This window comes from Anguilla anguilla, chromosome 3, assembly GCF_013347855.1.
Source record: "Anguilla anguilla isolate fAngAng1 chromosome 3, fAngAng1.pri, whole genome shotgun sequence".
In the NCBI taxonomy this organism is placed as follows: domain Eukaryota; kingdom Metazoa; phylum Chordata; class Actinopteri; order Anguilliformes; family Anguillidae; genus Anguilla; species Anguilla anguilla.
Genome location: NC_049203.1, coordinates 69,938,634 through 69,950,784, shown reverse-complemented (window position 1 = coordinate 69,950,784; position 12,151 = coordinate 69,938,634). Strand labels below are relative to the sequence as shown.

At 48.6% G+C, this 12,151-nt stretch overlaps 1 protein-coding gene across 1 annotated transcript; it reads right to left on the bottom strand.

Annotated features, from left to right (window-relative positions):
• Positions 1–767: 767 nt before the first annotated feature.
• Positions 768–9,880, bottom strand: LOC118223223 (cilia- and flagella-associated protein 91-like). Its single transcript, XM_035409464.1, has 9 exons — positions 9,578–9,880; positions 8,891–9,068; positions 7,117–7,274; positions 5,714–5,896; positions 4,849–4,982; positions 4,361–4,465; positions 4,050–4,121; positions 2,761–2,907; positions 768–845 (listed from the first exon to the last, which is right to left on the bottom strand). Exons 1-9 carry the CDS (start codon positions 9,798–9,800, stop codon positions 768–770), a joined length of 1,278 nt encoding a protein of 425 aa, XP_035265355.1. The 5' UTR covers positions 9,801–9,880.
• Between the last annotated feature and the right edge of the window lie 2,271 nt (positions 9,881–12,151).

Here is a 12,151-nt window from a genome sequence, read left to right as displayed (position 1 = left end):
CGCAGTTTCTTCGCCCTTCGCACGAAGGAACGCACGCGTGCACAGTAAAATGCTGAGTGGTAATGAAATGTAAATAGATGACGGTTGGTTCCCACATTCAAGAGTGGGACAAAATGTTATGTGTTATGAGTTATTAACACTGTTAAGAGTGGAATTAAGGCTGGATATTTTACTGTGCATAGTCACACCTGTACCCTTTGCACCTGTCCATGCATACATTATTTGGGTCTGCTCCTGTAAGCGATGTTTCAAGCACATTTATTTGTAAACACAAGTTACACAGCTGGGGTTGCCCTCGTTAAATGCAAAAGTTACTGACAATAATTAGTGGATATACTTCAGAAAATCACTGTGAATTGATACAACACAACACAACACAACACAACACAAACCTGTTAAATAGAAAAGCTGTTAAAATAACAGGCTTTTAAAGTGCCCTGCCATCTCTTGCTTTTTCACACCAGCAGGATTATAAATAGTTCCTTGTTTCTGCTGATGCTGTTAAGATTTTTTTTTGTTTATTTTTTTTTATTAAAAAAGGAAATAAGGGTACACAGAGTGTGAGCCAGGACTGAGGCACGCATTTCCAGAGCAGAGAAAACAGAGAGAAGGAAAAACAGGAGAAACAGCCTCACTCTCTTCCCTCACTCTCCTCCCTCTCTCCTCCCTCACTTCCTTTGCTTTTCTTCTCTTATCTCTTCCTTTCCGTCTCCCGTCAGTCCCTCTCTGACCGGGCAGGAAGTACACCCACCCTCCGCGCGAGGCAGCTACTCCGACAGGAAGTCCAACATGTCCGCCACCACCTTGCCCACCATGCCCCACCGGTAGCCGATGGCCTCTGACTCCTGAAGGGGGGGTTGGGGTTGGGGGGGGGGGGGCAGGTGCACAGTTACACAGTAACCGCTCCGGCGAATTCTCTGAAGAGTTTTATTCTCTGAACTCGGTGTCCTGCGGCTCTAACGCCCTTCTGATGTCTGCGCAGCCTGCGCAGTGGTGTTCGGTGTGATGTCTGCGCAGTGGTGTTTGGTGCGATGTCTGTGCAGTGGTGATCGGTGTGATGTCTGCGCAGTGGTGATCGGTGTGATGTCTGCGCAGTGGTGTTTGGTGTGATGTCTGCGCAGTCTGCGCAGTGGTGATCGGTGTGATGTCTGCGCAGTGGTGATCGGTGTGATGTCTGCGCAGTGGTGTTTGGTGTGATGTCTGTGCAGTCTGCGCAGTGGTGATCGGTGTGATGTCTGCACAGTGGTGTTCGGTGCGATGTCTGCGCAGTGGTGATCGGTGTGCAGTCTGCGCAGTGGTGTTTGGTGTGATGTCTGCGCAGTGGTGTTTGGTGTGATGTCTGCGCAGTGGTGTTTGGTGTGATGTCTGCGCAGTGGTGTTTGGTGTGATGTCTGCGCAGTGGTGTTTGGTGCGATGTCTGCGCAGTGGTGTTTGGTGTGATGTCTGCGCAGTGGTGTTTGGTGTGATGTCTGCGCAGTGGTGTTTGGTGCGATGTCTGCGCAGTGGTGTTTGGTGTGATGTCTGTGCAGTCTGTGCAGTGGTGTTTGGTGTGATGTCTGCGCAGTCGTGTTGGGTGTGATATCTATCTCTATTTCCACAAATCTGGGATAAAAACTCTTTTGCTTTTGTCAACATTAGCCTAATTACATGCTCATATATTAACTGCCAGCAAAACATTGTGGGCACTGCAACTTAAAAATGCCCGGAATATGGAAACAAGCATTTATGGACATCTTCCCATGCTTTTAACATATAACAAATTGCAATACACAAATGGGAGTTACATTTTCAAAATCAACCTTCAAATCCTTAAAGAATTATTTTGATGCCATCCACAACTGAGGAGTAATCTATGGCAGCATTGTACAGTGTATCAGCATGGGAATCTTCTCCAGTCACAGTAGTGAAAAATGTTCTTTGAACAAAGAATATTTCATACGATTATCTGTCCCGTGTGCTGATTCGTGTCGACCACAGTCGGCTGTTCTGATTGGCTGTTGTCATTTTCTCTTTATGCATGGCAGCTGTCTGCAGCATGCGCCACAGTCAAAGCTGTCTGTCTGATGGGACTGCCCTGCTGCACTCACACGCCTGTTTAAAACTGCATGTAATTTTAGACTGTCCCCCTTTTCCGGCTGAATATTTACATTCTACAACATCAGCATTCATTACATCCTGAACGCCGACCCGGTCGCCGCTCGAGCCTGTCTTCTCCCCGTAGAGTTGAACTCAGGTCACCGTTGATGTTTTATGTTTGTTTATTCATCTATTTTTTATTTTTATTTTTTTAATCTTCCTTGCGTGATTTAATTTGACAAAGTAAACGTATGCGCAGCTGTGTTGTTGCAGGTGGCCAGTTTTGCACTCGTTCGTTTAAAGGGTCGCTTTTTTTTATCGTGCATTTGACGTTCCGTCCGTGTCCCCTAATCTTTCCTTCGCTCTCCCTATATGAGGGGAAAACTGGTGGTTTTATAAAAACTTCACATTTAGCCACTCAGTTATGTAATCAGCCACTTGACTATGCCTACTGGGATGCCTGGAGGATAACAGCTGAAATTTGAGTTTAAATCCTTGTGCGACATGTGAGAGAGAAACTGGTGAGCCCAGTTATGTGGTGATCTCAGTGTGTACAGTGATCTCAGTTATATGGAAAGTTTCTTTCATCTTATGTGCGTGTGTGTGTGTGTCTAATGATATTGCGATGTGTGAGTGTGTGTGTGTGTGTGTAATGATATGGTGATCTGTGTGTTTTTCTCTCACCTTGTGATGCTGCAGCTCTCTCTGTCTCTGCAGGGCCAGTGTGGCCTGTTTCTCAGCCTTCTGCAGCTCCTGCTCCCCCTGCTGGAGAGCGTGAGTACTGCGCAGCTCCTGGATCAGCTCCAAACGCCTCTCCTTGCCCTCATACACCTGCAATAAGTAGAGAATAAATAAACACACACACTCATACACACACACACACACACACACTCATACACACACACACACACACACTCATACACACACACACACACACATGCTCATACACACACTCACACACACACACACACACACACACACACACATGCTCATACACACACTCATACACACACACACACACACACACTCATACACACTCATACACACACACACACACATGCTCATACACACACTCACACACACACACACACACACTCATACACACACACTCATACACACACACTCATACACACACACACACACACACAGTCACAAACACACACACACACACACACACTCACACACACATGCTCATACACATAAACACACCCACACACACACTCATGCACACACTCACACACAGTCACAAACACACACACACACACACACACACACTCACACACACACACACACATACTCATACACATAAACACACACTCACACACAGTCACAAACACACACACACACACACACACACAGACACTCACCCGCATACACACTCACACACAGTCACAAACACACACACATACACTCATACACACACACACACACACACAGTCACAAACACACACACACACACAGACACTCACCCACATACACACTCACGCACAGTCACACACCCACACACACTCATACACACACTCACACACACACACACACACACATGCTCATACACATAAACACACCCACACACACACACTCATACACACACAGTCACAAAGACACACACACACACTCACACACACACACACACACATGCTCATACACATAAACACACCCACACACACACTCACACACACATGCTCATACATGTAAACACACCCACACACACACTCATACACAGTCACACACACACACTCACACACACATGCTCATACATGTAAACACACACACACACACACACACACACACACACAGACACTCACCCGCATACACACTCACACACACACACTCTCTTTCTAAATGTTTTGGGAGTGCTGTATTAACTGTCATGTATGAATGCTGAGGTAACTGATGTGCGTGTGCGTTGTTGCTTTAGGTCCATCAGAAACACGACTCTCAGTATTTCTACTCCACATTCACACAGAACTCACCAAGGCCATGAAAGATGTTCCTTTCAAAGCCTTCTGTAGGAAGATGATGGGCAGATCGTCTTCCTCATCATCCTACAAGAATGTCAATATATCAATTATCCAACAACAACAACAGGAGCATACAGAGGCAGAGTGTCTGTGATTCTACGTTCAGACATGTCAGAATAAAAGTCTGAAACGAAAGTGGGCTCAAACAACAACAGGAGCATGTGTTACTGATGCAGGCTAGCAGAGGACAGGTTCAGTGATTCTACGTTAGGACCTGTCAGAATAAAAGTCTGAAATGGAAGTGGGGGTGCGGGGAGCCGAACCTCGGGAAGGTGCTCGGCCACCAGGGCGGGGAAACGGGGCTTCTCCAGCCGCCGCAGGAACCGGTACGGCTTCTCCTCCACCTTCAGCTTCTCCGCTTTCAGGGTCTGCGGGACGAGGGGCACCCCCCCCCCCCCACAGAGGGTCACAGCTCAGACACGTTTAGAGAGCTCGCTCAGCGACCCGGCACTTCACTCCACACTGCTGACACCACTTCAGCTCATTCACTCTCACCATATTATAGCTTCTCTGCGGTTAACACTGCAATGTCACAACTTTTTTTCTTCTTAAAACATTATTGCTCAGTCCATTTAGACACCAGCCACTAGCCCCGTGTACACTATCCATGTGTAAGTGTTATTCTATTCTATTCTATTCTATTCTATTCTATTCTACACCCACATGACCAGTGAAGCAGGATCTTCCCAGTCTTTCTGTGACCCAGTCAGAAGAGAGGCCCATGGCCCGATGCTCTCCGGGCGTGCAGTACCTGCTGTATCCTCATCAGCTTCAGCTCCTGCCGATCGGTGCGCTTGACGAAGCCCTTGAAGGACTTGGGCTTGGGCGCGCTGATGCACAGCTCAGTGACCGAGGACGGGATGTGGGCCTCCAGCTCCATCAGACCTGCCAGTGAGAAATGAGTACGTACGCGGTCCGGCCTGCTAAAGCTACACATTAAAAAGGTCTTCCTCTGACTCATGTCTGTGTGAACTGTGCCTGTGGGGTGTGCTGAAAAGAAGCCGTTGGCGACCTCATGACTCAATGGTTGAGGATTCAAAGCTCGGGTCACCGTACGCATTATCACCTCTCAGGTCTTAGAACGCTCGTCGTCCCCCTTCGTACCACCTACGACGGTCAGCACCTGTGCACCTACAAAGGTCAGTTCCAGAGCACTGACCTTCATAGGTGCTCAGGTACTGACCTTCGTTAGGTGCCCAGGTACTGACCTTTGTAGTGCTCAGGTACTGACCTTCGTTAGGTGCCCAGGTAAGATCTTTGTAGTGCTCAGGTACTGACCTTCGTTAGGTGCCCAGGTACTGACCTTCGTAAGTGCTCAGGTACTGACCTTTGTAGTGCTCAGGTATTGACCTTCGTTAGGTGCCCAGGTACTGACCTTTGTAGTGCTCAGGTACTGACCTTCGTTAGGTGCCCAGGTACTGACCTTTGTAGTGCCCAGGTACTGACCTTCGTTAGGTGCCCAGGTACTGACCTTTGTAGTGCTCAGGTACTGACCTTCGTTAGGTGCCCAGGTACTGACCTTTGTAAGTGCCCAGGTACTGACCTTTGTTAGGTGCCCAGGTACTGACCTTTGTAAGTGCCCAGGTACTGACCTTCATAAGTGCCCAGGTACTGACCTTCGTAGCTGCCCAGGTACTTGCTCTTCACAGCCTGCAGCAGGGCGTCCAGGTCGGGGGCGTGGCTCTTGTGCGGGCGAGGCCCAAACACCCGTTTCGCCTGCGCTGAGTACTCCTTCATGATCTTATGAGTCTCCAGCACCCCGCCCACATCCCGCCTGCTGTCCATCAGCCTGCTGAGAGCTGACAGCAGAGAGGGACACATCAGACATAACACAGGGCCCTGTCTCAGACACACATATCACATGGGTGTGTCTCAGACACATATATCACAGGGGCATGTCTCAGACACACATATATCACAGGGGTGTGTCTCAGACACACATATCACAGGGGTGTGTCTCAGACACGTATAACACAGGGGCCTGTCTCAGACATGTATATCACAGGGCCTGGTCTCAGACACATATATCACAGGGGCATGTCTCAGACACACACATATCACATGGGTGTGTCTCTGACACATATCACAGGGGCATGTCTCAGACACATATATCACAGGGGTGTGTCTCAGACACACATATATCACAGGGGTGTGTCTCAGACACACATATCACAGGGGCATGTCTCAGACACACATATCACAGGGGTGTGTCTCAGACACATATAACACAGGGGCCTGTCTCAGACACGTATATCACAGGGGCACGTCTCAGACACACATATATCACAGGGCCCGGTCTCAGACACATATCACAGGGGTGTGTCTCAGACACATATATCACAGGGGTGTGTCTCAGACACACATATCACAGGGGTGTGTCTCAGACACATATATCACAGGGGTGTGTCTCAGACACACATATCACAGGGGCACGTCTCAGACACATATATCACAGGGGCATGTCTCAGACACATATATCACAAGGGCCTGTCTCAGACACTCTGCACTATCTGCAGACTGCACTCACAGGAGCAGTAGTCCTTGTTTTCACAGACTCACAGACTGTAGAGGAGGTTTGTTAGTGTGACTGCACTCACAGGAGCAGTAGTCCTTGTTTTCACAGACTCACAGACTGTAGAGGAGGTTTGTTAGTGTGACTGCACTCACAGGAGCAGTAGTCCTTGTTTTCACAGACTCACAGACTGTAGAGGAGGTTTTTTAGTGTGACTGCACTCACAGGAGCAGTAGTCCTTGTTTTCACAGACTCACAGACTGTAGAGGAGGTTTTTTAGTGTGACTGCACTCACAGGAGCAGTAGTCCTTGTTTTCACAGACTCACAGACTGTAGAGGAGGTTTTTTAGTGTGACTGCACTCACAGGAGCAGTAGTCCTTGTTTTCACAGACTCACAGACTGTAGAGGAGGTTTGTTAGTGTGACTGCACTCACAGGAGCAGTAGTCCTTGTTTTCGCAGAGTCACAGACTGCAGAGGAGGTCTGTTAGTAGCAGACTGCACTCACAGGAGAAGTAGTCCTTGTGCAGCTTCTCGATCTTGGCGGTCTTGTCGCGCTGGCGCTGGACGAAGCGATTCTCCAGGCGCTTGTTGGTGACGTTCTGCTGGAGCTGCTCCCGCTGCCACAGTTGCTGGGACAGCTGGTCCAACCGGGCGTCGTGCTGCCTGGGGGGGGCATGGGGGGGTGAGGGGTGGGGGGGGAGCAGAGGGGGCATGGGGGGGGGTAGGGGTGGGGGTGGAGCAGAGGGGGCATGGGGGGCGGGACGTCGGTACTCAGTACACGGGTGGTAGTTTGTAGTGGCTGAGGAGAGCACAAGTTCAGTTCCTGGTAGGGGCACAGCTGTTGTGTCCTTTAGCGAGGAGGCGCTAACCGAGCCTGAAGCTGGTTGGTTGTTGTTATTTATTTATTTATTTATTTATTTATTTATTTACAGGTATACTGCCAGCTCGAGGCAGGGGGGTGGGTGGGGGGGGTGGATGATCACTTTTCCAGTTTCCTGGTGATTGTGCATTTGGAAATTTGGAGGCAGGGACACATTCAAGTTCTTTCACATATTGTGCATGCATGTATTCTGGAGGGGGGGGGGGGGGTGGGGGGGGTTAAGCCCAAACACCCTCCACCCCCCTTGGCTAAGTTTCTGATGCACAGACCTTATAAACTACAGGTTACCCCATTACCTTTGGGTTATCCAAATTACATGGAGTGAGCACAGATAAACATTCAAAAAACACAGATGATGTCATCGTAAAATACACCACAAATAAAACTAAAAAAGTTGTCCTATAAAACGTAACAGCGATGCTGGTATAAAGTGATGTCATGCAGTACAGCCCTCAGTGCACCTCCACCTGTAAAGTGGCACACTCGCCTGGCCATATTATACAGCGCACAATGCACAAAACGTTCAGCTGAAAAGCGTAATCCGGTATAAGAACTTGGGGCAGTTTCTGGGCCCAGCAGTGATGGGCTGTTAAAGCAGGAAAATGTCATGGTCCTGTGTTCCTGTCTGTGTTTTCCTTGTTGGGCCGCCAGATGGCGGCACTTCTGTTTTGTGTCCTGCTCCCCCCCTGTTAATTGTATGATTGTTTCAATTGTCTCGTTATCCCATCATGGTTCCCACCTGTGTCTTGTTATCCCCTCCTTCTGGTTTGATTGTTTTTTGAGTTCACCTGTGTCTTGTTACCCCCTGTCTATTTAAGTTCTCTGTTCCCTTGACTCGGGTGCTGGTTCCTTGTGTTAGTTCCCGATATCTGTTGGTTTCAAGCGTATGTACCTGCCTGTGTTTGTTCTGACTTGTGTTTTGTTTGACCTGCCCTTGTCTGCTACCTGCCTGTGTTCTGCCCTGCCCATGTTTGTGAGTTCCTCTTGTTTTCTGTTTTATTTAGATATTTTTTGAGTTTGTGTTTTTGCCCTTCGTGTCCTTTCTGTTCCCTGTTTGTTTGCCTTATTTAGATTTTTTGAGTTTGTGTTTTTGCCCTTCGTGTCCTTTTCTGTTCCGTGTGTTTGCCTTTCTGTAAGTAAAGTCTTTGTTAATTTTCTCCCCTTTGAGTTTCGTGTTTTTTCCACTCTGCGCCTGGGTCCCAGCACCCGTACCGTCACAGAAAAGCTCTCTTTTATCCGGGACTGGAGCTTGGAGGGAAGCGACACAACCGCAGGAGCGATGGCTTATTCGCTCTGGCACGCTAAACGCAGGAGCCACGCCCGCGCACTCACCTCTGACCTCCCTGTATGCGCACCTCTCTAGCGCCCCCACCAGGCACGTCCACGCACACACACTCACCTCTGGATCTCCCTCTCCCTGCACGTCCACCTCTCCCTCTCTATCTCCATCATCATCCTCTCCCGCTTGGCGAGCTGTGTGAGGTCATTGAAGGGCGGGAGCAGCATCTCCTGGGCACGCCTCCTTCGGGCAAACTCCAGCTTCTCCACCTCCGTCAGCCTGGGGGGGAGACCACGCCCTGGGGGGGGGGGGGGGAGAGTGGGGAGAGGGGGAGAGGGAGGGGGGGGGGGAGAGAGAGGGAGGGAGAGAGGGTGAGAGGGAGAGAGAGAGGGGGAGGGAGGGAGTGAGTGAGAGAGAGGGAGTGAGTGAGAGAGAGGGATGCAGACAGGGGGAAGGAGGGAGAGGGTGAGAGGGAGAGACAGAGAGAGAGAGACATGCATGCAGGGATCACACACGCCATACAGTGAGAGGAACTCTATTGTAATACACAGTCATCTTGGGAATTACTGTACATCCACACAAAAAAGTATAAATAAATATACAGCGCAGTTCTGTTGAGCTGCAGTGCTTTAGGCCAGTGGTGTCTGACATTGCCTCTGCTTTAGATCGAGTTCAAACTAACAGAATTAACATTATGATTTAAAAAATCAAATGGGATGCAAAGTACTAGCCTATTATCGTAAAATATCGGATTTGTTCAAACAGTGAATGTTTTTTCTGTGCACGCACAGGGGGCAGTGCATTTACCCGTCTTCAGAGAAGCCAGGGTCAGCAGCTCCGGGGGGGTCCCGGGTCCGGGCGCATATCTGGGGGCGTAGGGTTCGGTCTGGGCCTCGCTCTCCCGAAACTCCGTCTGGGTGTCTGCCGTGCAGTGAGAGGGGGCTCCCAGCGGCTCCTCGCCGGTTTTGGGCTGTCCCCCCCCAGCCGGGACGGAGACGGACGCCCGCAGCTCGCCGTCCTCGTCCGCCATCGTGTCGTCCGCTGCTTTCTCTTTCGACGGGACCGTTGACTCTGGCTGTCGGAGACAAGACGGGCGACATGGCGACCGCGTGTCCCACAGGCGCAGCGGGAGCGTGGGAGCGTGGAAGTCGCAGTGGCGCGGGGGGAAGCGTGGAAGTCGCAGTGGCGCGGGGGGGGGGGGGGAGCGTGGAAGTCGCAGTGGCGCGGGGGGGGGAAGCGTGGAAGTCGCAGTGGCGCGGGGGGGTTCGAGTGTGCCAAGCGCGCCAGGCTAATAGCCTTGGGCTGAGGGAGCTTACACTGCTAACAGCCAGAGGAGTACTTCAAGTTTTTACATTACATTACATTACAGGCATTTAGCAGACGCTCTTATCCAGAGCAACTTGCACAACTTTTACATAGCATTTTTAAAAATACATTGTATCCATTTATACAGCTGGATATGTACAGAAGCAATGCAGGTTAAGTACCTTGCTCAAGGGTACATCGGCAGTGTCCTACCCAGGAATCGAACCTTTCGGTCACAAGCCCAGTTCCTTACCCACTGTGCTACACTGTACGCCCACACTGTGCTGCACTCTCTTTCCAACCTGAGTTCTGTAGCATCTAGGCTATGCGTAGGGGAATTTGTGCCTTTCAGCATATCATGGAAAGGCACAAAATCACTGCATAAATGAAACATTGAATAAGTTTTAATTCAGTTTCGCAGGTGCTCTTAGCCATGGCAACTAACGAGGGAAGAGGACACATTAAGCACATCCACCGCTCCTGCGCGCAACAGTGTCAGGCCTGGTTAACAACATTCACAGTGAGTGTAAGGGCAACTGTAATGAGGACTAAATCTAAATGTAGCCTAGAACTATAGGTTAATGGAAAAAGTCTTGCAGAGCAACTCCTGCCTCCTTGGCTAACGCCATATGTTTTTGGTTATAACCGTGACTGTGTCCAGATGGCTGGCAAAGCACGTAGGTGTTGCGCCTGAACTATACCTAGCTAACCAGCTGTCCGGGTACAAAAAATAACTATGACGTAACGAATGGCTAATTAGCTACATGCTCTGTGATGTAGCTGTCATGTCAGTATCGTTTGAAACAATTTCAATATTTTGTGCGTTTTCTAACCTATATTTGTTTGGCCAGTAGTAATATCATAAAAAAACTTACATTTTCACTTGGGTGAGCTGTTAAGAGTTGACAGAGGAGCCTTCGGTCAGATAACTAATAAAGAACAAAAGTTAAAGTCTTCTTGAGTGGGTATAAAGACACAAAAACACAAGGCTGAAATTTAACATACTGATCATTTTTGGTCAGCGATCTTTGAAGCCATTGCTTGCCCTGTTCTGTGACGTCATAGTTCATTTCTTATTGATGTCATTGTTGCGCAAATTAACCTCGTCACATTCGTCCTTAAGTTGTCACACTAGTGTGTGCACCTCGTTGAAAACACGACCGTAATCATTCTACCGAACTTTCCAGAAATAATTGTCAGAATGCTGCATCCGGAATACCTTTTTTTTTTGCAGTATTTCTTCAGTCACTCGACCTTTAATACCGAACCTCTAGGGATGCATCGTAACAGTTCATTATTTCCGCTGACTCTGGAGCATGGTCATGGGGTTTGCTTCCCTCCTCAGACGCTGTCGGTTTCTGTTGTCCCGCAATGTCCGCGAGGTAGTCAGAACCCTGGACAGCCGCCGCCCCGCCCACAGCCACGCACTTGTGAATGATAGCCAGCTCGGTTTTCTTATTTATTTGGTTTTGGACAGTTTCATACTTTCTTCTAGCCTCGTTTTCAGTTGTTTTTTTGTGCCCCGTTTATTTGTTTGGTTGTTTACTTATTCTTTTTTTTATTTTATGAATTATTTTTGTTTTATGGATAAGGGAATAAAGTGCCTCGTCTTTATTTGCTAGCTTGTGTCCTATACGTTCCAGTTTCGTTCACAAAACATGCCTACAGGCAGCACGCATAGCTATTAATTCTCCTGTGATTTAGACAAAGGGCCGGATGTACCAAATATAGAGATAAATAGCAAAATAAATAAATAAATTCGTCCTGCATGATTTCCATTTCGCGTGGTATTGTAACAGGGTGTTAATTATAATACCGCTAATTTGCAAAGCATTCTCATCTCTCGAAAAGCTCATCTCTCTCTTTTGTAACTAGTTTTTCATTCATACATTTACGACATCTGTTCCCGTTGCAAGAATGTTTATGACAAGAATAGGCTAGCATTTGTGAATATTAAATAGGGAGAAGTGAGATAAAAAATGAAAAGTCTCCCTCCCTTTCTCATTAAAATTCTGTGCCAGTCTTCTGAGGAAGCAGCATGAGAGTACTTGGTTACTTCTTGGTTATTTTGTTGGG

Excerpts from the sequence above, each read along its gene's own strand:
- LOC118223223 (XM_035409464.1), bottom strand. The coding sequence starts at position 9,800 with ATGGCGGACGAGGACGGCGAGCTGCGGGCGTCCGTCTCCGTCCCGGCT. Across the intron at positions 7,275-8,890 it reads AGGGAGAGGGAGATCCAGAG|GCAGCACGACGCCCGGTTGG; the intron begins GTGAGTGTGTGT and ends TGCCCCCCCCAG. Across the intron at positions 5,897-7,116 it reads GCACAAGGACTACTTCTCCT|CTCTCAGCAGGCTGATGGAC; the intron begins GTGAGTGCAGTC and ends CTCTGCTGTCAG.